Source organism: Xenopus tropicalis, chromosome 5, assembly GCF_000004195.4.
Source record: "Xenopus tropicalis strain Nigerian chromosome 5, UCB_Xtro_10.0, whole genome shotgun sequence".
Lineage (NCBI taxonomy): Eukaryota > Metazoa > Chordata > Amphibia > Anura > Pipidae > Xenopus > Xenopus tropicalis.
The window spans coordinates 58,111,467-58,138,727 of NC_030681.2; the positions used below are offsets into that span (position 1 = coordinate 58,111,467).

At 39.3% G+C, this 27,261-nt stretch overlaps 1 protein-coding gene across 1 annotated transcript in view; it reads right to left on the minus strand.

Moving 5' to 3' along the window:
- The window catches only part of ppil4 (peptidylprolyl isomerase like 4), a 50,011-nt gene extending 23,869 nt beyond the window's left edge, over positions 1 to 26,142 (minus strand). The window contains 5 exon segments of the mRNA NM_001128642.1: positions 451 to 593; positions 7,767 to 7,884; positions 11,518 to 11,582; positions 15,469 to 15,536; positions 25,922 to 26,142. Of these exon segments, the coding sequence (NP_001122114.1) occupies positions 451 to 593; positions 7,767 to 7,884; positions 11,518 to 11,582; positions 15,469 to 15,536; positions 25,922 to 25,991 (464 nt within the window). The 5' untranslated portion in view covers positions 25,992 to 26,142.
- Between the last annotated feature and the right edge of the window lie 1,119 nt (positions 26,143 to 27,261).

Genomic DNA, 27,261 nt, shown 5'->3' on the forward strand with positions numbered 1-27,261 from the left:
CCCAGCTAACTAAAATTCCAAAAATGCCGTAATTTTTATCTTACCAACCTCAATATCAAGTAATAATAGCTTTGCTTTTCTACGTCTTTCCGTGCTTACAAGTGGAATATACTGATGAATATACTGGTGTTTTTATTAAGTAGATTTTTAAAAAGACATTCATTTTCTTTCTGGTTTTAAAAATCAAATGCAAAGATAGAATCAAAAAGCTCCAGGCAGCATTTCAAAACTGCAGTGCGATATTTCATAGCAGTGTCAGCACACTACATGTTTCGTGCAGAGCCCTTTCTCAAGTGTACAGGTGCAAGGCATTATGGGATTAAATACCTTCATGTGGAACAAAAAAACATTCCTCCAACTCCTCCTTTCAGGTTTTATAGCACAGGCATTAAAATAATTCTACCAGGTCAGCAAAAAGATTTGGCAATATGTGGAGCAGTTTCATTATACCTTATATCTTGGTAAGGAACAAACTCTTTATCCACAAAGGCCTCATTAATTTTCTTCACCACATTCATGCCCTCTGTTACTTCACCAAATACTGTGTGCACTCCATCTAAGTAATCAAGATTTTCCCCAGTGGTGATAAGAAACTGAAAAACAAAACAAAACACAAAACAACATAATCAGTGATAAATAACAAAAAAAAATATTTCTTTAGGACTCTTATACTTAAGGCCCCTGCCATATAGGGCAGATTCTCAGTCTGCACATAAGCACAAGCTGATAATCTGCCCCTACGCTTCAAAAATCTTATCATTGTGCCTGCACCCGGAGCCACTGCGTCAGGCCGCGAACAAGCACACAAAATGGATTTCTGCACATAACTTACTGAGTATGCAGTTATGTACCAAAATGCAATTTGTGTGCCTGCACCTGGGCCGAAGCAATTGCTCTGGGTGCAGGCACAACAATATTAAATTAATATATATTATATTAAATAATATTTTTGAAGTGTAGGGATAGATTCTTGGCCAGCCTTTATCTCTAGAATGAGAATCCTCCCTGTGTGGCAGGGGCCAAAGGGAATTGTTTAGCCTGTTTTGCATGGCATACTATGTTTTGTGCATACTACAATTCTGCAGATGAACTTGCATGAGACAATTAGTTTACAACACAATTTTTTGAATCACTTGGATAATCCAGTAAGATTTCTTTACGGGGTGAACTCACCAAAAATAACATTCTGGGCACAGGTGTCATGCCTCAAACCTTCACCTCTTCGGGGATTAATTCAAAAGAATATACTTCATGATTAAAAGGCTGGCACAAAAAACTGGATCATTGGAGAATAACATGGTGCAGTTAAAAATGCATTTTATTGAAAGAAAAAGCATCTTAAACACAAGTAGCCTGACTCATTTCGTGCCAAAAATAGGGCAATTAAACATAAGCTAAAGAGTTTTTGAAATCACATAGTATTTAAAGATAAAAGCACCAATCAGAATACACAGTTAAGTATCCAATCACAAGATCCAGCTCATTCATCTATCAGAACATATTTTACAAAACATAATAAATGAATGTGGGTTAACCCTTTAAGTGCCACAGAATGTAGAATCTACGTTCTGTGGATAAAAGTACCCAAGTGCCACAGAACGTAGATTCTAGGTTCTGCAGTACTTCCAGGTTTGGGAGCGGGGGAGCGGCTGTTAAAGCCCCTAGACAACGAGCAAAGGAACAAGTGGCTGCTGAGGCGTGATCGCCCTGCTCTCCCCCCTCCACTCCTGCGCGCCCACTGACCTGCAGTGAAGACATCTCCTGTGGTTCCTGGGTCCCTCCTGCGATCTCTAGCCTACATTTTGGGGGTGTTTCACACATTCACAGCACTTACAGCACACACCACACACAAACACGCAATTTCGTGGATTTTTTTTTTTCGCATCGTTTTTTTTCTTTCCTGAAAAAAATGGTTTCTAGGGTTTCCATACTGTTAGGGGGTCTTATGGCACATAAATACACACACCAGGTGCAAAAATGCACGAGCTAGAGCATGATATGTGAAAATTCTTATGCACTATTTTTATTTGGGTGCCCCTGTACGCCACATAGTTTGGTAAATCTATGCATTTAGGGTATCAAACTGTTCAGTAGACCCCTGGAATTCGTATTTAGAAAGTTTTGTGTTCATACGTTACAAAATGTGGGGGTACATAATGGGTTAAAATGCAAGCTTTGTGACGATTTTTAGAAATGTCATAAAAACTGTTCTGTTTAGCATAGCTTTATAGTTTTCAGTAGAAAGATGTATTTAACCATTTTTGTTTTGTCAAAATCTGTACTTTCAGAAAATATATGGTTTACTAGGGTCTCCATACTGTTACGGGGTCTTATGGAACATAATACACATGGCGGTGTGTTGAATTTTCAGTAGCTAAAGAGATCTCCGGGGCAATTTGTATGCACTAACTTCTTTTGGGGTCTCTAAATGCCAGATACATTGGTGATCCTATGCACAGTGGGCATCAAACTGTTCAGTGGGCCCTTGGATTCATACTTAGGATGTGTTTTCTTGGTACCTAATGCTATGTGGGAGATGTGAGGCTTGAAAGTGGAAGCTTTGAGGCATTTTTTTTAGAATTTTTTTAAAGAAATTGCTAACTTCAGAAAAGCATTGCTTTAGCTACTTTAGGAGTAGAAAGACATGGTTACCCATTTTGGATTCAGCAGAACGTTTTCAAAAATATATGGCTTCCTGGGGTAAACTAAATGTTCCAGGATTTTTAGCTTTGGAATCTAAATTATGCCATATTCTGTTGTAATGCATTATTCTGTTGTATTCCATTACTTTACATATCAGGTATTGGCACGTTCAGGAGACATGAGGCTTTCCAAATCATTTGAAATTTGGTCCATAAAATAAAATATGTTTCTGGTATAAATCCCTATATCATGAAAAATATTAATTTTTCTTTTGGAAATACACAAGCATTATTTTTTGTGAAAAGCTCAAGTTCTCCTGAAGAAAAAAATATATACTTTGAGAAAGCACTGAATGTTTAAAAAACATTTGGAACTGAGGGGAACCGATATATGAAATTCTGCTGGCACTTAAATACAAAAGTTTGAGAGCTTTTTAGTAAAAAGATTTTTGTAAAAAATATGCTGTCTTAAAGAGAGAATAAGGAAACATGTATTAAACATTAAAAATGTGAAGTCTGAAACTACTGTGGTCAGACACTTTGCAGTATGTTCTAATAGATCAGTGCTGTCCAACTTCTGCGGTGCCGAGGGCAGGAATTTCTCTAGCATACATGGTGGAGGACTACTAATGGAAGCCAGTTTTGGCCACTTTTTTGAACCACACCCACTTCAAACCACACCCATTTTATCACAATAGTGGTAGTGCAGCAAAAACCCAAATGCTTGGTCCTCACTGCAGGGATATCAACAGTTATTCATATAGGAAAGAATTATATTATGTCATATTAAGATACCCTTAAATCCATATGCCTCCTCCTCCCCTGTGGATAGCACAGCAACCCCCAGCAACATAATTACACACCTTAGGGACCATTTAATGGCTGTTTCCAACTACTAACAAACTCCCAGGACAAATCCCTGCCAGGTTCACCTCTCACAGGCAGCATAGGGCAGGCAGAGTATGGCACACACAGGCGGCACTCTGCCTCCCTTATGCTGCCTGTGTGTGCCATACTCTGCCTGCCCTGTGCTGCCTGTGTGTGCCATACTCGGCCTGCTCTATGCTGCCTGTGTGTGCCATACTCTGCCTACCCTTAGCTGCCTGTGTGTGCCACACTCTCTGCCCTACCTGTGTGTGCCATACTCTGCCTGCCCTTAGCTGCCTATGTGTGCCATACTCTGCCTGCCCTTAGCTGCCTATGTGTGCCATACTCTGCCTGCCCTACCTGTGTGTGCCATACTTTGCCTGCCCTACCTGTGTGTGCCATACTCTGCCTGCCCTTTGCTGCCTGTGTGTGCCATACTCTGCCTGCCCTACCTGTGTGTGCCATACTTTGCCTGCCCTACCTGTGTGCCATATTCTGCCTGACCTTAGCTGTCTGTGTGTGCCATACTCTGCCTACCCTATGCTGCCTGTGTGTTCCATACCCCCCTGCCCTATGCTGCCTATGTGCCATACTATGCCTACCCTATGCTGCCTGTGTGTTCCATACCCTCCCTGCCTATGTGCCATACTATGCCTACCCTATGCTGCCTGTGTGTTCCATACCCTCCCAGCCCTATTCTGCCTATGTGCCATACTGTGTCTGAGGTGTGAACAGGTGAACAATGTGGATGATTACAGCCTGAGGTGTGAACACTGCAGGGGGTGAACAATGCAGAAACTAAAAGGTGTGAAAATCACAGGGGATTACATGCAAAGGTAAGCCATCAAAGCAGCCAGACAGGTGGGGGGCCACACAGAGGGGGGTCGCGGGCCGCCAGTTGGACAGCACTGTAATAGATCATTGGACTATTTTATAGCAGTGGGTATTAAAATTATTGTGAGTAAACAAGATGGTAATATATCTGATAAACTACAAAAAAAAATGAGGCACTGACTTTGTAGTGCAATTAGTCTTGTTTTGTTTGATATGTTTGATATTTATACAATATACTATTAAAAATATGTAAATTTATCTGTAACTGTATAAACTTACCTACCTAGCCAGAGGCTGTTTGAACAGGTTTGATAACATCTGGACTCCCATGGCTCAAATCTCCTGTTACTTAATGAAGACTACAACTCTCCAGCTTTTCCTTCCCCTAACTTTCCTTCTTCTTTCTACTTCTTACTAGTTAAAATCAATAAAATTTACTTTACAAAAAAAAAAAGAATATGTAAATTTAGGAGCCAAGCATTTTTCTTCTATTTGCTTTTTATATAAGTATGATACTAAATTAGATTTTGGAAAAACTCTCAAACTTTTGTATATCTGTACATATGTTTAACCCACATTTATTTACTATGTTTTATAAAATATGTTCTGATTGGTGAATGAGCTGGATCTTGTGATTGGATACTTAACTGTGTATTCTGATTGGTGCTTTTATCTTTAAATACTGGTGATATTATTCTATAATAAGTGTCCTTTTTTGGCATAAAAAGCATCATTGATTTTTTGATGTTTGTTTGATTTGCTCTTTCTTTAAAAAAAAGTAAAATGCATTTTCTCCAATATGCCAGTCTTTTCATCATGAAGTATTTTTTTTTTTTTTTTGGAACACAATCCTTTGGCCAAGAGGCCCAGTGATCATGCATGATTTGACTACAAATCCAGCTGGTCAAATTGCAGACTTTTTATTGGTATTTTTTTTTTATATCAGCTAGCTTTAGGCACAAAATAGGTACAAAACACTTTAATTTTCATTATATTTTTTTTAACCATAGGGCTGACCTATGGTAAGAAAAAAAATAATCTGACAATTTGCTGCTAATTCCCCAGTTTATTAAAGTCACTCTGCAAAGTTAAAACAGTCTACAGGAAACCTGCAGTGACTGATGGATAGATTAAACAGCAATGTATTAGGTTCATGTTCACAATGTTGGTGGGAAAGGGCACAAAATCCTGCAGCTCCAGTCACCTAAGCTGAATTCTGATATCTCAAACCAGTCATGCCCTTATGTTGGCACCACTCCCCAAACTCACCCTCTGTCCCGTTTTGCTTCGCCAAAAAATTAGCAAAACTACCGAAACGACGGAAAATTTGCAAAACGCGGGTGTCGCGTCACCGTATTGGCCCGCACAATATATATTTTTTTTTATGCAACCACACCTATTTTGATGTGCAACGGATTTTTTTGCAGCAAATTTTTGTGGAAGTTTCACAAAACAATTCTCCAATGGTGAAATGCGGAAATTTGCTGTGAATCCATGCCTGGCAAAAAATATTTGCTCATCACTAATCCTGTAACCTCACATTGTGTAACCTCTGCTCTGTCCTAGACAACTACCTAATTAACTACCTAATGACTTTAACAAACAGTCATATAAAACACTTTGCTGTAGTATATATAGGGCACCCTAAAAAACACTTTTTTGGAGGTGATAAGCTGTGGTTTTCTAAAGTGTCACCAAGACTATGTAACTTTTTTATTAAAAAAAAGCATTACATATTTTATATAAGGCTTTATAAGCTCAATTCAAGCACTGCCTATAACCTCAATCTGTCTAGGCTTAGCTTTGCTCTCCCCCTTCTACAGAGGCTGGTCAAGGCTTTTAAAGGTTCGGCCCCATTTATAACTGTCTTTCCTTCACGCTACCATTATCCTTGCACAATTTCCTGGTATTGATATAGCACCAACACATTTTCACAGTGATTTACAAAGAGTATACTTTATACACATCAGTCTCTGCCCCAGTGGAGCTGGAAGAAGCAACGAAAGAACAGGATTGCTTTGTGGTCCTCACTATGAAGAACCATGGCCAGGCTTAGGCAGTTTTCTGTTGACAAGAGCCACCATATCAGGCACGGCTGTGGAGTCGGTAGATAAATTCTCCGACTCCTCAGTTTCTGATACTTCCGACTCAGACTCCTCTGTTTTTAATATGCTAATGAATTTTATACATTCTCTGAAGGAAAGGAAAGAGACATACATGTCATTTAACCACAGAACTACTGGCTAGGAAGCCAACACTCTACTGTATTGCCCAATTAAAGCAAAAGACAAACATAATGAAAACAACAAGGTTTTGCTTATTTTTATTTTTTTTTTTAAACAAGTGGCTGGATAGTAATAGCTGGCATAAAAATCAGGAACTGCAACTTTACCAGTTCAAAACAAACCACATTCGTAGTTTTAACTTTTAAAAGAAAAACAAACCTATGAACCAAAAACAAAATCTGGAAAGCCTAAAAATGGTTTACTTTAAACTTGGATTATAGTTATAGTTAAAGGGAACCCGAGTCGAGAGGAATATGGAGGCAGAGGAACACTGTTACTAAATTCCCATCTAAAAGTTATTGAATAAGGTAGATTGACCTGGTAGATGTGGTGGGTGGTTTCCCTTTCCAGCATCATCAATAACATAATAGTGCTCCAAATGTGCATACACACAAAGTTCACATACAATAGATTAATTTTGCTATTAACACAGCCCTATGATAGCGAGCAACAGGATTACTTGACTCCTTTTTTGTAAACATGTTCTTCAGTATCTGACTTCCTCTCAGAAAAATCCTTCATTCCTGGGGCCAGAGTCTGCAGCTCTCTCCTCTCCCCCTTCCAATAAAAATTCATAAGAATTCACTACCCCTCCCATCAGAACGTGTGATCTTAGCTGCAACACGGAAGCTACTACAGAGACCAAGCTAAAATGGCAGCTGCTATCTTAAACAAATGGAGAGAGCTTCTAGGGCTGTTTACTCAGGTATGGTAAAGCTTTCTGCAGAATAAATACAGCTTGCACTAATGTGGCAGTAAAATGCCAAAATGACTTTCCTTCTCCTTTAAGCACAATTACAATTTGATATCTAAGCCAGTAAGAACTTGTAAGTTCGTTATTTTGTTCCAATTCTCTAAATGTCACCCGACCACACATTTTTCTGTGAAAGAATACTGCACCTCATATACTTGGCTCATTTATGGGCTCTTGTATTTACAAGAGCCCATAATATACTAAGTTCTCCTCTACATTTCCTGCTTGCAAGAATACAGAGTAGATTACACAGAAAAAAAACACATTAATTGGCCAGCTATATCATAGAGTGTACAAAAGTATAAATTATTAATTTTTATGATTGTGAAAGAATGACTGAAATAAGTGGCGGTAGTGCTCGATTTAAAAAAAAATGTTGCTTACCTGTGATCCATGCTGATCATTTCCATTATTTACCATTGACACTGTTCCAAACTTTTTGTGTTTAATTCTGGGCACTTTTTCAGATTCAAAAAACTTTGCCTGGTCTCCATAGATTTTACTGAGGATGAAAGAAAAAAACATAATTTTAACGTAATTATTGGCAAACATATAAATGGCACTCTTTTAAACAGCCTAAATATGCTGTTAAAAGAACTCTTCATGGTTTTCTTATTTTGGCAAAGGAACCCCAAAATAGTTAATTAAAACTTGTTTATGTATTTTGTGATAAGAAGTGATTTATGGGACAGCAATTTGAATCAAGCTACAGATTCAAAGTTGTGTGCCCAACTCTCAGGGTCAGAATTGCGGCTTCAGCAGGAAGTTCTAAACATTCTCACCCTCAGACCAGTCTGAATGGAAAGTCAACTTCCAGGCGACATTGGAGATTTAAATCTGCAAATAGCATATATGCAAATAGCAAAGACCCTTATTCAGCATACATTTCATCAACAACGCAGGCTCACACAGGCAAAACTGTGCTTTGTTTGAGAAATGCAATAATTAAGATGAGCTCAGGAGAGGAGGTTAGGAGAAACAAATAGGAGCATGCAGCTCCTAGAGCCAAGTTTCTATGGGAACCAGTGATGCCATCTCTTCACTAGCTGCTAGAATGTAAGGTGTGTTTAGTAATCCGAGCTGAAAAAAACTGAGCATGCCCACGAGCAAACAGTCAAAGCAAATTCCCAAGGCAGGGGGCCAAGTGGGTTACAAGAGGAGAAAGAAATCTAAGTGATTAAGGGGATGCTGCAGCATTACTATTAGCCTCTGGACAATCAGTGTGGCAGGCATTGAAATATTTCAAAGAAGCTATTCACTGATTAAATGTGTGTGGTTTACATGTCCTTTAAGGTGGACATACACAGGCAGATTTCAGTTGTCGATTAAGGTTCTTCACACCAATTCGGCAGCTTATCTGCCTGTGTATGGACCCCCCTGACAGACCTACCCAACAGATATCTAGCATAAAATCGGATAGATCTCGATCATGTAGGTTTCATTTTCCTGTCAGATCGGGAACTGCATCAGTTTGTTAATGGGCCCTAGTGTTATTAGCCCAATATCGCTTACATTAGGTGGGCATATCGGGAGAAGATCTGCTCATTTGGCGACCTCACCAAATGAGTCAATCTTACAGTGTATGGCCACCTTTCATATAGCTATGTTGTACTGTAAGGGCTGTGGCAGACGGGGAAGACTTGTTGCCCGCGACAAATCTCCCTTGTCGCGGGACTAGTCTCCCCATCTGCCACAGCCCTAAGAGAACATTATAAGTAGATAAATCAATCAACACTATTGTACAACCCCAACCTAAGGCACCTAATACATCAGACTATAAAATCTGGGCAAAATATAAAATGAAATACCTTTTGTCAATTATTTACCAAACCCTTAAACAGTTTGAAACCGTATATCAGGAATTTAAGATAAGGTAACGGATGCCTTGTAAACTCTAATTCAAATTATACCATAACTGAAACTTTCAGATTTGGAGATGGTGCTCAGGGACCAGGAAGAGAAAGCAGACAATACAAAAATGTATTTCACACAAGTAGGGTTTATACAATATGAGTGTCTAAATAAATGTCCTACAAAATTCAATAAAATCTTAAACTCATTACATTGGTGATGCTACTCAATAACATCTATGCAGGGAAATACGTCTGATTTAATCTCTACATACCCTTTCCCATCACTCTCTCCCTATTATTTAACTCTATTCTCTCATTGTTTTAATTATGTTCACAAAAAAATTAAGGCATAGATATTAATTTTGTATTCTTTATGAGGATTATATTTTTACTTGGTTAACTGGGTTTATCTAACACGATACATGATATTGTAACACATAAACCACTTCATTTAAAAAAAAACAAAAAAACCCATCTGCCATTTGGTATTTGTGTACAAAGAAATAAGCAGCCATTTTGAATCCTTCAGAATGTGCATATCCTTCAGACTGTCTACAAACACATTTTTCTCTGGAGTAACTTACAGTTAGGGGGCTCAGAATGTGCATATCCTTCAGAATGTCTACAAATACATTTTTCTCTGGGTTAACTTACAGTTAGGGGCTTTAATTGTACATATAACAGACAGCATGCTTTATCTGAATAGACCAAAACTGTCAGCCATGAAAATTCTAATTTCTGTGTTTTAACAAATCACATATATTGATACCATACGATTATGTGGTATATGCCGTAGGACATGCAACTAAGTTTAGTTGCATGTCCTACGGCATATACCACATATTCGTATGGTAAAGGGGATGGAAGAATTAAACTATAAGGTTAGACTGTCAAGATTGGATTTGTTTTCTCTGAAAAAAAGCGGGACATGATTACTCTGTACAAGTACATTAAAGGTGATTATAGACAGATATTTATAAAAATAATCAGCACACCAGAGGCCTCCCCTTTAGATTAGAGGAACAGAACGTTCATTTGAAGCAGCATAGGTGGTTTTTCACAGTGAGGGCAGTGATGTTGCTGAACGCCCTTCTGAGTGATGTTGTGATGGCAGATTCTGTTTATGCCATGTGTGTGCACTGAGGTTTGCTTGAACAGTTAAACTTTGTTCTTTTTTCAACCCAACTTAACTATATGTGGTACTCAGCAGGTTGCTAGCTTTTATCTTATGAAATTGTTCAGCACTAGAGCCCACATCTGTTTTCAGCCAGGGCCCAGCAATGAGTTTAAATATTTTACTTTGTCTGTGTTTCATCTGGGCACTGCATTTTCCTTACACACACAAACAGAGGCAGGTTAATAAGCATATGATTTTATAAACCATGGTGTGTGTAAATGTGATAGGAATTTAGATTGTAATCGCCACTGGGGCAGGGGTTGATTTGATTGATTTAGATTTATAATCTCTGTGCTGTAAAATGGCCACCCTTAAAGTGATACCGAAACTAAAAAACTTTTCAAAATATGAATTTACATTAAAAGTTACCTATAGGTCATGTTGACCATTTTTCACTTATAGGGCTGCTTTTGTAAGTACAGGTATAGGACCCATTATCCAGAATGCTCGGGACCAAGGGTATTCCGGATAAGGAGTCTTTCTGTAATTTGGATCTCCATACATTAAATATACTGAAAAAACAATAAAACATTGATTAAATCCAATAGAATTGTTTTGCATCCAATAAGGATTAATTTTATCTAAGATGGGATCAAATACAGGGTACAGTTTTCTTATTAGAGGAAAAAGGAAATCAATTTAAAAAATCTGAATTATTTCATTAAAATGGAGTCTATGGGAGACTGGCTTTCTGGATAACGGGTTTCCGGATAAGGGATACCATAACTGTAATTGTTACATGAAGTTCCTAAACCTGATTGTTATGCCAACCTGACTGTCCCTTCTCAGTTATAGCTTCTAATGCTGCACAAATATGGCAGCCACCTCATAGAGGAACATGGGGAATCAGATAGGTGATGTAAAAGCATTGGGCAAACACTTTCAAGGCAAAATTATAAATAGCATGCAAAGACGATGTTATGATGGATGTAAAAAATGGTTTAATTTCTGGCGTCATAAAATGAAGAAACAGAAGTGTAGCCTTAAAAGTAGTTAAACCTAGATCTTTCTCCCTGAACTTCTGCAGCCAAAGATTGTAAAATGCAGCAGTTAAACAAGTCACTCATTTTAAAAGCAAAAATGTTTTGGAAAGGAATAAACTTACCAATACAGAGACTCCCCACCTCTTCCTGTTCCTGTGGGATCACCAGTTTGTATAATGAAATCTTTCTGCCAACAAATAGAAAAAAACAACTAACATCTGTTTCCATTATTTTAATACCATAAATGGATGCACTTCAGTTAAACATAGATAGCTACCACAAAGACTTTATTTATAAGTGAAGTACAAAACAACACTCAGTGATAACAAGGCACACTCATGGGTAACACTATACTGGTGACATGGATATTAGAAAGCTCATTGGTTCTCTCCAGAAAACCTATTTTATTGTTGTTGCTTTTAATTACTTCATCAGGCAGATACACCACTGATAGGAGCACTCACAACTTTTTTTTTTTTTTTTTTTTTTTTTTTCAAACCTTATCTTTTTTCCAAGAAAAAGGTGAAAGAAATCCCACAATAAATGGTCCCAGATTTGCCTCAGAAAGGGGTGAAAAAACCTTGTGGCAGTCTGGCCTGTCCATGATTCAGATAACTGAGGTTTAAAACCTTGATAAATCAGAGACTGCAGCGCATGGGTTGGAGTGGTAAGTGTTGTAAAAGAGTGGCATTTTAAGCAGGTATTAAAATGTGTTTGGTGGTTTATTGAGTGTCTTATCTACTAATGATACTTTGTTAAATTGTGGTGGGAAAAACCACAGAAGAGAAGTGATGGATTATGGTACTTGAAATCCCTCTACTTTCCAGAGAATCTGTACACCAAAATCAAAAGCAGAGGCATGTCAAATCAGAGAATCCATCACTTCACAACTTTAAAAGGTGAGGGAAGGGTTGCATTACACTCCAAGCCTAAGGCTGATGCCACACATGGTGGATTCTCAGCAGTCTGAGGATAAATGCATTTTGGAGCTGAAATCTGCTTCTTCACTCTTCAATGGCCCAGGCTGGTATATGCACCGTAGAGTGAGAAAGTCAGCTTTTTACTCTACTGCACATGCCCACCAGTAGCAAAAAAAGAAGATCACTCCATGGTACTCACTCAGGCCAGTGCATTTTTCTGCTAAATAGGAGCACTAAACCAGGGTATCAGGTAAGAGGAGCACTAAACCAGGGTATCAGGTAAGTGACATGGGGTGCCAAACATTTGGGTGCTAGATGTTAGTCAGTGTGTGTCTGGTGACATTCATGCTTATTTTGTAGCAGTCAAAATGTCAGCCATTAAAAATCCATAGGAGATATTTCATTTTTGCCATTTACTATGCACCAAACTGTTTTGTTTGCACCAAAAAATTTTTCCATTCAAAAGATTTCAGTTAAGTATGCATACAAAGTCTAGGTATATAACAGAAAGCATTACAAAATATAAAGTATAATACATCCCATAGAGTCTGGGGTGTATTATATCAAAGGCTATTGTGTTAGCTGAAATGTTAGTGTGCTCCACAATAAAAATCACTTTTGCTGCATTATAAGCTCTGTGAGTGTGGATTGCTGACAAAGGAGCGCTATTGTAGTCCTTAATAGCATGTACCATCATGCAGAATTGTTGGGCTAATTGTCTAACACTGCCACGCAAACTTCCTATTGTTCCCACTATAGAATCTGTACTTGACTCATTGCTACAGATGGGAAGTGTTTTAGGTTGGGTTGACACTCCCACCACCTTAGGCTACCTATTATATATACAATACCACAAATCCATCAGCAGCCCTCCTGGTTGACCTATAATTTCAGCCATAGGTTCAGTTTTCCAACTGGTGGCTATGTTTGTTGACCATTTTTTACAGCCCAAATATCCATGGACATTTATATACAAAACAGTACTCATTTGCTAAGTCTAGTACGTGACATTCACTTACCTACAAACTGTTTACTATTGACTATGGATGTAGCTAGCCTCTACACCATTATTCCCAATGAGGCAGGTATTGCAGCTGTGAGATACTCTTTAACTGAAGCCCGACAAAAAGACCTTCCTGTTGAGTATTTATGCGCACTTTTAAAGTGGTCATACACATTACAATCTTTCCCATAACCAATGGTTGCAGCAAGGATTGTTTATCTTCTCTATCAATGTTAAGAGCTGAATCCTCAGATATGCAGGTAGAAACAAAGCAAACACGCACCTAATATTGTACAAAACAATACAATATGAACATACCAACATTTACCACCCTGCTGGGAAAATCCATTGTGCTATATCGACGACTGCTTCGTGATTTGGCAGAACACAACAGAACAACTGACTGACTTTGTTCATCATATGAATAGTTTACAAACAACTGTCAGATTTATGATAGAGTGTAGTTATACCACTAAACATTTTTTGGACCTTGATATATACAGAGTGGGTGACAAATTAGGATCCGCACTTTTTTGCAAACCAACAATATTTGCCAAAACTATGCTACATGCACATTTGGGCAGGTTGTGTGTAGTACCAGTCTGTCAATGAGTCTGCCCATAACATGTCTACTGTATGAACACATGCATCCAACACAGGATACCTCCCCTTTTAGAGGAGAGTCTCTGCATGCAGTAGATCCAGATCCTGTCAGTCAATTTAGATGAGTTATAGTTCAACTACATTTGGGGATATCATGGGTCAAAACACTTAATAGACACATCAGAAAAGTTGAATGCAGAATGCAACTGGACCACCCTTACTCACTTTGTAGTACATTGACTAATAGCCCACTGTTGTAAGTTTAGTCCCCCAATAGGAACCTGCAATGATCTGCAACCATTGTGTCTATCTTGGCTATCTAACACTAAGCCATTCTGTATTTGCACATTGTTCATTCACTGGGTCTGTTTGCCACTGGTTCATTCATCACAATACATTTTTTATTCCCACTTTTGTCATTCACAGAAACCTTTTCTGCTTTTCACCTTTTCTCTATTTTCTGCACACTGGGTGTATGGCCAGTACAAGTACAAGTTAATCTGGAGGTAATTTTGCTACAAAGCAGCATCTGTCAGATGCTTTTGAAATGAACATGATACTAGAGCAACTTTTGTTTGCTACTTACTTTGGTAATTAATATTACACCTTACTTTATTTAAAGGAGAAGGAAAGATAAAAACTAAGTAAGCTTTATCAGAAAGGTCTATGTAAATACAGCCATAAGCACTTACAGAAAAGCTGCAATGAGTCCTCTATCAAAAGAAACACAGTATCTCTTGTCTTCCTTGTGTACACATGTTCTTTGGTATCAGGTTTCCTTCTCTCAGAAAAATTCTTCAGGGCACCGCGCAGGTCTGCACTTCTCTCTCGTTTTCCCTTCTCCTGCTCCCCCTCCCATCTGAACTTGCTCCCCCTCCCACGTGTGCTGTGCAATCTGAGCTACCAGCAGCTAGAGCTGCAGCATGGAAGGTAAAGCTTTCTGCAGAATAAATATAGCGTTCTAGCTTGCACTACTGTGGCTAATCTATTGGCCAAGATTCCTTCCTTCTCCTTTAACACAATCTTTCACTGATCTTGCAATGCATTAAGATGTGTTTACACTGGTTGCCATGGTCACACAAACAGTTTTAACACCAAAAGCAGAGGGGGGATGGTATTTAGTGTGTTTGTCAAGTGCTCAACATCCTGGATATTTAAAAAAAAAAAAAAAAAAAAAAGTTTTTTTGGTGTATATATACTTTTTTTTACCAGCACCTGGGACAGCTGACTACATAGTAAAGGGTAGTGCTCATCTTGAGCAACCAGGAGGAGCATTCCCAATATAAGTTTATCAGCTTGCCTGGGTGCAGGTGAAGCACAATTTAAAGGAAGACAGCACCACACTTGACAGGACCTGTCAAAAGAGATTTTTTTTAAACAAAACTTTTGAGTGGTTCAGTGACAGACAGTAATTTCCTAAAGGTAAAAACAAATAGAATTGTGAATCACATAAAAACAGGTTACTACTGAAGTAAAAGCTCCAATATTATTTTTAAAAAGTTCATAAAGAGGAATATTTACAAAAAGTTAAAATAATGTATATTTACCTGTACACTGTGAATGAGGCAGTAGTTATAATACTTGATTTTGCACAGTTTCAGGAAATTTAAACAAGCTAAATTAAAAAAAGAAAAAAATTTAATTAATTAAAATATATTTATTATACATATGCAAAGTCTACTTTTTGTCAAGACATTGGCAAGGTGGTGTAAGGAAGGCAAAGGGACATGTATTTATTATTCAAACTAAATTAATGAAACATAAATACTTCTGTTTCTCTGTTCTAGGAAAAAAGGTTCTATCTGCCAAGAATGTAGTCAGTGGCATAACTATAGAGAAAACAGACCCTACTCTCCTCTTTAGCTGAAAAAAACTTCTCCTCTCCCCAGCCACTCTCCTACCTGCCAGTGGAAAGGGGAGACGCAGGTGGGCAGGAGATGTGAGCGGGCGGTAGATTGGGGTATGGATCAGTGTATACTGGGCCTCTCTGAAGATTTTTTTTTTGCAGGGGTGGGCTGGCAACTTAGTAGATATTCCTTGCACAGATAGAAGTTTCTCTCTGCATCAGAGGCTTTGCCTTTACACAACTTTTAGAAGTGTACACGCAAACAGGTTTTTTTCTGGCACTAAGCTTGTTTATTAACCTGAGATGAATACCATCCGGTCCTGGACCTTTGTTTTACCTTTACATGTTCAAGTCTCTTGAATTTCCTTCTGAGTGACCCATGCATCAGTAGTTATATTTCTAGAATTGGGTCAATTGAAATGGAAGCCTTGATTATCTGGCGCCACAATGGTATAGACCAGTTGTGGGCAATCTGTGGCTCTTGAGCCACTTGAATTTGGCTCTTCGGCCCCTTGAATTTGGTTCTTCCAGGTGCGGGCTCGCATGTACAGTGCGATTGCATTTTCGTTGCCCGTAGCAAAAATCAGCAGGAGGGGGTGGTCTTTGGGCTACGGGAAACGCGGTGCAGGCGGGGGGCGGAATATGCAGTGCAGGGGAGGCTCACTCGTTTCATGTACGAGTGAGCCAGTCCAGTCTGCAAAAAATTTGGCTCTCAAAAGAAATTTCAATCACTGTTTTGTTGATATTTGGCATAGTTGACTAATAACGTTTCCCACCACTGGTATAGACCAATAAAAAACAAAAGTTCAGTATTTCTGCTTTTTCACTGTTCTTATCAACAAAGTGACCCCCTGTAAGGGTTCCACAACTTCTTGCTTAATTTATTTACTATTTACATATTAAAAAAAATAATTTTGGATTCCTTTTACTTGCTGCAATACCCCTTTCCATCTCTATTTTAGCTTGCCTGATAGCTTTTGCATGTTTTATTTGCTTTCTTGTACCTGATGAAAGGTTCAGCTGTCCCAGCAAACTTGAATGCTTTAAAAGCATGTTTTCTTCCCAAACTCAACACAAACTTTTATCCAACCATAAAGGTTTGGCTTTGCAATGTTTTTCCTTGCTTACAAGGGGAATATACTGCCCTGTATACTTGTTAAGCAAAGAAAAGATATTCCATTTTCATTTCATTCCCCGTCCACACCCCTAAATGCTCACCCACACAAATGTTAGAGATGAGTTCAACATTATTAGATATCAACATGGCCCCCCCAAAAAAAATTTTCCTAGTAGGTTCTTGAACTGCGTGAAATAAAAAGTTGTCATTGTCCACCCAATTACTCCAGTCAATGTTAGAAGGAACACTGCCAGTACCTGCAGAAGTACTGAAAAGTAGTTTGGTAGAGCTTAACAAGCAGTTTAGTGATCAGGGCACAGACACACTATATGGTCAAAAGGATCTAGACACTGATTAAAATGACATATTCTCAATTGAAACACTTAGTGCTAAGTGCTGTGCCCTGTTCACTTCTAACATTAAAACTGGTGTTGTATAGCTATAAATTTATGCTATAATCTTCACAAGATTTACTATTTACCATTCTGGGTTTTTTTTTTTATTTATTTTATTCAGGTACTGCATGCTGTAAAAACTTTGCATAACATTGTGGTTTCTCTACAAATGAAATGACTAAATACTAATTTAAATCCAAGCCCTATTTGTCATATTAATATTTGAGATGTGCAGTAGCATAGTGCTTAGCAAAATTAAGTGCAGGTACCTCTGTGGCCACATTCTAAAAATTCATAAAATTGCCCTAATCATTTAGGACATGATTTTGTCATGGGAAAACATGATTTTTTTCAAAATGCATCAGTTAATAGAGCTTCTGCAGCAAACTCCTAAATTGAAATCAGTTTTTCAAAAACACAAACTTTTTTTTTTATATTTGATTTTCACAGGGTGCCACAATGACCTGTGCTCTGATAAACTTCAGCCACACTTTACTGCTGAGCTGCAAGTTGGAGTGATATCACCCTCCTCCCAGCAGCCAATCAGCAGAACAATGGCAAGGTAACAAGATAGCAGCTCCCAGTAGATATCAGAATAGCGCTCGAGTAAGAAATCCAAGTCCAGATTGCCAGTTACATGGGAGTAGAAGAAACAACAGGTTACCTGAAAGCATTCTAATGTGTAGGGCTGGCTCCTTCTGAAAGCTCAGACTCAGGCATAATGCACTGAGATGGCTGCCTACACACCAATATTACAACTATAAAAACATATATTTAGATAATCTCTACTCCCCATTAATAAGTACAAGAGACAAATTAATTCAATTCAAAAGTATACACCAAACCTATTAAACACCAGATGGGTCGATTGGAACACTCCAGATGCCTTTGCTGCAATAAACCTGATGCTGATTTCATTCACTTACTTTGGAACTGCCCAGATGTCCAGAGATTTTGGCAACAAGTCATGCGCTTCCTAGCAGATTAACTCTCTTTACCTAAAGTTCTAAACCCAATTACAAGCCTGTTGGGCCTGGTGGACTCCCTACTACCAAAGACAGCCTCCAGATCACTTATGAGGGCTCTGTTATTCTATATATTAAAAAAAAATGTGGCCCTACACTGGATGGGTCCCCTACCTCCTACTTTAAACAAATGGATAAAGTTGATCAACTCACAACAGGAACTGTACAGGTTAACATATCTAGCCAGAGGATGCCCATTAAAGTTCAAGAAGATTAGGAACCCATGGTCGGAGTCTCCAGCAACAGCTGTCTAAAGCACCATAATACGCCCTCCATTCCCTACTCCCCCTCCTTTCCTCCTTCTCACTTTCCTCTTTCTATCATTTCCCTTGTTTATAAGTGTAGGGACCCATAGGGTTTAGCACTACTATGGCTTAAATTACCTACAACTTTTTTCTATTACTATTACTGTTACTGGGCAGAATCCCATGTATCTAGTTTGCTCTATGCATTATACCTTATTGGTTAATATGGTTGTACACGCCCCCTGCAGACTGATATAGTGTCTAGCAGGAGGGTGTGACTTCCTCTTTGGCTGCTTCATGCTTCTCAGTAACAGCTCCATTGAGCCTGGGAGCATAAGTAGGCCCCAGAAGCCATTGTAACTCAGAGTGACACCATCCACTCTGGAGAAAGTCAGGGACAGGGCCCCATGAACGAGGTTTAAGTAAGCATAGCAGATTTGTAATAGCACTCTCTAGGAGAAGTGAGATAGTTAGCATCTAGCAAGCAAGGGCAGCCTAATAGCCCCATCAAAGGAGAATTGGTGTCCTGGAAGTACCCTTCCATCCGGCAATGTTGCCTCAGCAATAGGGCCACGCAGTAGAGACAGGTTAGAATAAACCCTGATCCCTACTCACAAGGAGGACTCTCAAGCTAGGGGTTATCAACCTGAGGAATAAGGTATCTATCCAGTCCTATCTCCAAAGGGGCATTCAGCTGACAGGTGCATTTACCCTACATAGTTACATAGGGTTGAAAAAAGACCATCAAGTTCAACCCATCCAAGTAAACCCAGCACACACAACCCACACCTACCAATCTATACACTCACATACATAAACTACATATACAACCACTAATACTAAATGTAGATATTAGTATCACAATAGCCTTGGATATTCTGCTTGTTCAAAAACTCATCCAGGCCCCTCTTATAGGCATTAACAGAATCTGCCATTACCACATCACTAGGAAGGGCATTCCACAGCCTCACTGCCCTCACCGTGAAAAACCTCCTACGCTGCTTCAAATGGAAGCTCCGTTCCTCTAATCTAAAGGGGTGACCTCTGGTGCGTTGGAAAAAAGAACATCCCCCATCTGCATATAATCCCCTCTAATGTACTTGTACAGAGTAATCATGTCCCCTCGCAAGGGCCTCTTTTCCAGAGAAAACAACCCCAACCCTGACAGTCTAACCTCATAGTTTAAACCTTCCATCCCCTTTACCAGTTTAGTTGCACGTCTCTGCACTCTCTCCAGCTCATTAATACCCTGCCCAGACTCTACCAAGAGGTGGGATAAACCGGTGTGTACCCCCCTTTGCTTCTCCTAAAGGGATATTGTCATCTACCCTCTATATCTGCATGCATTGTGAGTATCTGATAACCTTGTTTACCATCATTGTCTCTGACAATAAAAGTGTTCATAGTTCAACAGAAAGAACCTTTCTGGCATCCATTCTTACCAACTGCACTACACAGCTACTGTTGTGTAGTTTAACTACACCCTCTGCTCCGTTCAGGTCTCTTCCACCTAAGCGAAGGCCCATCCTAAGAAAAAGAGTTGCATGTAACACATGCTCTCATATCACTACTAGCATGGTTTAACCATTCCATATCCAAAATAGTGTTACATAATAAAAATCAATAAAAGTTGACTATTAAAAAAAAAACATATATATTTGTTGGTACAAGAATAAAAATCATGATAGTATCCCTTTAAACAACTATTTTTTAATACAAGACTAAATGTATACTTTGTTAAAAGTTATGGCCATACGCCTAAATAAAGTAATTCTTAAACTGATACATAGGGACCAAACTGGGTTTATATCTGGTAGAGCAGTGCTGTCCAACTGGCGGCCCGCGGGCCGCATGCGGCCCGCGACCCCCCTCTGTGTGGCCCCCCACCTGTCTGGCTGCTTTGATGGCTTACTCTTGTGTAAGCTCTAAGTGGTATCAGTACTGTGATTAACTGCCCCCCTGCATGGTTCTCACCTCAGATTCAGGCTGTAATCAGGCTGTATTGTTTAAATATGTAATCCCCTGTGTTGTTCACACCTTTTAATGTCTGCATTGTTCACCCCCTGCAGTGTTCACACCTCAGGCTCAGGTTGTAATCAACCCCATTGTTCCCCCTGTTCACACCTCAGGAGCAGTAGAAACCCACAAATAATCCCTACATAAAGAACATATACTGAGGTGGTACTTCAATTAAAAAGTTTTTTAATATATAGTTATTGTGCAGACTGTAGGAGCAGTGCCAGCATTGTGTCACTGTAGGCTGCCTGTGTGTGCCATACACACACATCATAGGGCAAGCAGAGTATGGCACACACAGGCAGGGTAGGGAAGGCAGAGTATGGCACACACAGGCAGGGTAGGGCAGGCAGAGTATGGCACACACAGGCCAAGTATGGCACAAACCAGCCAAGAATGGCACACACAGTGAAAGTATGGCACACAGGCAGGGTAGGGAAGGCAGAGTATGGCACACACAGGCAGGGTAGGGAAGGCAGAGTATGGCACACACAGACAGGGTAGGGAAGGCAGAGTATGGCACACACAGGCAGGGTAGTGAAGGCAGAGTATGGCACACACAGACAGGGTAGGGCAGGCAGAGTATGGCACACACAGGCAGGGTAGGGCAGGCAGAGTATGGCACACACAGGCAGGGTAGGGCAGGCAGAGTATGGCACACACAAGCAGGGTAGGGCAGGCAGAGTATGGCACACACAGGCAGGGTAGGGCAGGCAGAGTATGGCAGGTTTTTGCTGTACTACAACCATTAATATGGGTATGGTCATGTGATAACATGGGTGTGGTTTCAAGTGGGTGCGGTTTCAAAAAGGGGAGTGGTCAAAACTGGCTTTCATTATCGGCCCTCCACCACGTACGTCGGAAAAATTCCGGCCCTCGGTACAACAGAAGTTGGACAGCACTGTGGTAGAGTATACCTCTAACCCCTATAAAACATTAGGTGACTCTTACAAATACCACATACCAACTTGAGTAAAAGGGTAATTCTGTCATTAAACGCTGCTAAAGTGTTTGACTACATAGACTGGGTTTTTTTTTTTACAGGATGTGCTTTCTAGATTTGGCTTTGGTACTAAGTTTATAGCTTGGGTAGAACTAATATATCATAGCACGCTAGCTAAAGTATGTACAAATACCTTGGTCTCTGAACTATTTTTCCTTGAAAGGGGTACTAGGTAGGGTTGCTTCATGTCAGCTGGGTTATTTGCACTGGCCATAGAAGTGCTGGCAAATGTCATCAGGTCAGATAACACCACTGGGCAGGGTGGCTATATGTAAAATTAGTGCTGGGCGGTATGACCAAAAATTGATATCACGGTATTTTTTTTATTATATCGGTATCACGGTATTTGACGGTATTTTTTTTTCCCCATGCATGATTAGGTGACCACCCCAAACACCCCCCCATCTGCACCCCCCACCCCCTTCGCATAAATATAACTTACTGGCCAGGCAGCCGCAGGCACCCCCGACAGCTCACAGAGCCTTCTGGCAATTTTTCTTACTATTTCCGGGTTGCGCGCGTGACGTCAGCGCGCACGTAACGTCAGCGCGCACAACCCGGAAATAGTAAGAAAAATTGCCAGGAGGCGCCCACACCGGTATGTTAAAAATTTTTATCATTTTTTTAAAAAAAAAACGGTGTTCGGTATATACCGGTATACCGCCCAGCACTATGTAAAATTATTTTCTTGCCACAACTGTTATATTTATTTCACAACTGGACCAATACGATACCAAAATATTTATATGAGCAGGGAAACGCAGCAGACTGTCATATCCAGCAATGCAACTCACCAGCCTTTAAAGAATAAGTAAACCTTTTTTTTTCAATGGAGTAAAATTATTTGAAACAGCTTCCAGAATTACCTTCCTTTGTCCCAGCATTCTTTCTGACCTGGTAGTATTATTAATTTTGTTAGGTATTTGGTTTGCACTTGTGATATTTATGCGTCTTGGAGGTTTCTAGGCCTGTATGTATAACATATAAATTAAACTTTATTAGTAACAACAAATGAAGTATGAGGTTAAAATGGGGTTATAATGGCTACTATAGTTATGGTAGGAAATCTCCAGGATGCAATGACAACATTAGTGTTTTATAATAATTTTTATAATAATATTTATCAAATTAATTTTATGTGCAATTATGCACAATTCTATGCACAATTATGCACTTTAATATGTAGTTATCTATGAAGATGTCTGCATCTATATATGTTTAGATGTAAATTTATTTTTGTAATTATGTTATCACTTAATTGGTTTTGTTTTTTGTTTTGTGGTTTTTTGTAAATTTTGGATTATTTGGTGTGATTCTAAAACAATTATATGATATGTGCTATATGCAGGGTTATCTGAAAACCCATAGCTATGTATGTTTAATAAGATTTTCCGATATACTAAAAGCTTGATAGAGGGTTAGTTAAGTAACCCTGTACACTGTTTATCAAAACACTAAGGGTATATAAGGGAAGTGACACAAGTAAACCACACCTCCTCTGATGAAGCGCCACATGGTGCGAAACGCGTTAGGAGATTAGGATGCACCTGGTCATGTTTTGGTATAGTATGCTTTTGTTATGAGTTCTGTTTATGTTTATATTTATTTGAGCCAATAAATGTTGTTGTTTTTATTCCACTGAAAACTTTTGCAATTTATTCTTATATTTGATTCAGGACTTATCAGTGGGATATTACTGATAGATTCCCTTTCTGAAACCTATTTATTATTTATTGTTTCTGACCTGGTTCCTCAGTCAGAAGGTGTTCTTTTTCTTTGCTTCCTTCTGCAGAGTGAAGCCCCGCCCCCACTTCCTGTTCAGTTCTCTCTTCAATTCGACAAGGTTGTCGGAGTGGAGAGCCTTCTGGGCATGCCTGGAGGCAGCAGGAGCCAGTTTGTGCATTAGCAGGGTTTTTTTTTTTATGAGAGACTTGAACAGAAAGTGGGGGCGGGGCTTCACTCTGCACAAGGAGCAAAGAAAAATGATCACCTTCTGATTGAGGAACCAGGTCAGAGAGAATGCTGGGACAAAGGTATGTAATTCTGGAGGCTGTTTAATGTAATATTTTACTCATAGAAAAAAAAAATGGTTTACTTATTCTTTAAGGCGGTGTGGTTCTCCCAGACTGGAGATCTTACTATATGGCATTTGCAACACATACTAGTATGGATGAGATGTGATAAAATGGATGCATCATATAATATCCTAAGCGTCTGCTGGGGTCGAGTACCTCCTCAGGTATTCTTAGAAACACCAGATAATTTTGCATGCCCTCTCCCAATTATTGCAACCTTAATTTGGGTGTGGGAAGCCACATTAGCACTCCTACAGTACCAGGCAGCCTCCCATTATGGGGAAATGGCAAGTTGCTGCACTTTAAAAATCCAGACTTGCAAAACTTTTGGCAAGCTCAAGGAGTATAATTTGTTGATGATTTTTGATGGGATATTTAAACCCTTTAATCAGATCAGGGCTGATTTTGATGTAACTCCAAATGTGTGGCTTCATTATTACCAACTCAAACATGTAACCAGGGCCCAATGAACAATGTCTCTTGTCCCAATTTCTAAATCACCAGTGGAAAACATACAGGACTTAGCAAATACATGCAGAATTCACCCTCTTTAATGGATTTATTCTATCCTGTTAAAAAATAGAAAACACACTACAGGTAACTTTAGAAACAATGGGAGCTTTTCAAATTAAACATGAAACCCAAACTCATTTTTTTATTGACACATCCATACCCATTATAAAAACATTTAAAAATCCAGCTGTCAATAATATATTGCCTGCCCTGCCTCTATGCCTTAGGCAGAGAGATGGGGAAGACCGTTAGTTTCACTTTCAGTTCAGATATTTGCTGCACTTCTCTCATTCCCCCTCCCTCCTCACCATTTAATTTTGTAACCAGTGCATGGACATGGGTATCAGCTCCCCCATACTGCCAAAAAACAAGATTTTGGCAGGAAGCAAGGCTTGCCTTAATAGCAGTTTCACAAAATGGCACCTGCCTGCTTTTGCTGCAATTGTGAATTCCAAGGCTGAAATAAATGAGATTAAAATAATTTATATAGTGTAAGTAAAGTTTATTTTGCTTGACAAACACAATAGAAAACAATTTGGAATTATTTCTTAAGGTGACAGGTCCCTTTTAATGCCAAAAGTAGATTCATCCAAATACTTATACTACACCAGGCATATATTACCCCTGTTCATATGTGTAAAGCTAACATGCGGTCTAAAGATAACTGCCCTAAATGCCAATCACCACGTGCAAATTTCTTACACCTTATGTAGAGCTGCCACACAGTTGCTCAATTCTGGAGTAAAGTTTGCAGATTTGTATGTATCCGTGTCTACTACAATACAAGTCCAGGTATCTCCAAAAATATGTTTACTTTTGGTTGTAACACACCTTACTAAATCTCATTATATACTAACATCAATACCAAAATCACTATCATTAGCTCGTAAATGTGTTGCTCTCAAGTGGCTTTCAGATGACCCCTCCTACTACTGTGTGTGGAAAAACCTTGGCACGCTTGGTTTACACCCAAAGTGGTATACACAATACATTTGACCAGGTTTGGCAATGTTGGCTGGACTCTTTAGGTTTGGAGGGCACCCCACATTAAGATACTTTATCACTGTGTATTACTGCAATGTTATTCTTCATTGTGCCTTCTATTGAAAATAGCATGTAAAATCATAAAAGCAATGAACTGTGCATACCCACCTATTCTTTTGTTTATGTTTTCCTTTATTTTTGTTAATGTTTGTATCAAAAGCAATAAAAAAAAAGACTTAAAAATAAGTATACTGTTACACATTGCCACCTTGTGGTCAAAAACAATATATATTAGCACACATTATACATTTAAGAAACTTATCAATATAGTTAAAATAGTAAACATTTTTTAAATAAATATTTCCTGCAGATTATTTTCAGTTGATGTATCTGTAAAAACAATAAAATATACATTTTCTTTTATCATATTCTTTTTTTATGGGATTTTATACTTCGGGGCGGGGGATAGGGCACCAAAGTGACTTAGCCACTAATACATGCAGCTTGATTACTATGCCATTTTTGCTTAGCAAAGACTAATGGTCAGATGGTATGGTGTGGTGTAGCTGTTCACACCCCTTACTGTAAGAGTCAAATGCACACAGCCATAACATCAGCCCCTGTACAAGCTCTTTTCACCCGTTCCCCAGCCAGATGATATGAGTTACAGATAATATGCAAGTTCACAGCACTTAACAAGACAAATTGATTTGCCTCACACTGTGATCTGTGATACATCGACTATACACTTTAAAGAGGATTGAAGTATTGATAACAGCACCTCTGGGTCTTTCCTCCGTGTACAGATCAATAACAATGTCGCCCAGAGTAGTCTCCAAAAGCACCGCCATTCTACTTCGTCCAGCTACAGCACTCCCGCGGCGGCACACAGTATCCAGGCTGTCCTCGTCATCAGTTCGCCGCCTTCTCTACACTAGTCGCACATAGCACGTCATACAGCGGGTATAGAGGCAGAGATCCAACTTCCGGGGAATTTTAATTTTTCTTACGTAGCTGTGTTCTAAGAGTCAGAAAAGGCGATACATATGCAATAGCTGCCTACATAAAAAGTGTTGCGCAAGCACAACGTGTGGGGTCACCGTATAAAATAGACAGCCCAGGCTTTCAAAATGCGGGAATAGACTGTGGTTTGTGGCTTTTTTTTTTTTTTTGCTCGTGGTATTTAGTATTGTAACACTATTTTGGGCTATATTGGACCAAAACCAGGCCAGTAGTAGAGCACGGGTTACACGTGACTCTCATGCACCGTGATGGGCCGCCGCTATATGGGAGAAATTACTGGAGGATGTTGTTGGACTATACTTGCCACTGTGTAGTGTATTATATGATATATTTAATAGATGATGGACGCCAGCAGCTTTTGCAAACAAAGGAACTGTTTATTTGTCCAAGACAAAGGTATCAATGCAGGGATATCAATACTCAGATGAGGTAACCAGGTATACATCAATACAAGTGATGTTAAAGGAGAAGGAAAGGCAAAGTCACTTGGGGGTGCCAAAATGTTAGGCACCCCCAAGTGACTTTAATCGCTTACCTTGTACCCCGGGCTAGGAGAAAACAGCACCAGCCTGGGGTACCTGGAGCGTAGCGCTTCCTCCTTCCGCCTGTGTTTTGGAACAACTAAAGACAGGCGCATGCACAGTAGAGTGAAAAGCCGACTTTTCTGTTAAGTTTCGGTTTCTCTCTACTGCGCATGCGCGCGCTACCCAAGACGGAAGGAGGAAGTGCTGCAGCTACCCCGGGCTGGTGCTGTTCTCTCCGAGCAGGGGCACCAACTCAGGGTAAAAGGTAGGCAATTAAAGTCACTTGGGGGTGCCTAACATTTTGGCACCCCCAAGTGACTTTGTCTTTCCTTCTCTATCTCCTATAAAGGATAGCTTTACAACTGTAAATTAAGTACAAGAGCTTCTGCCCAATAATAATAAAGATGTGAAGAGGTAGGGTGTAAAGCTATAGGGAGCTTAACTCTATGGGTCCCTACAGTATCTTTTGGTTAAACTATTCTCATAATAATGTATATAATCGATTAACATTTTTTTAAGCAACCAGTTAAGTAATGTTTGCCATAGTTACAATGTACCCAGCACCTAATAATTT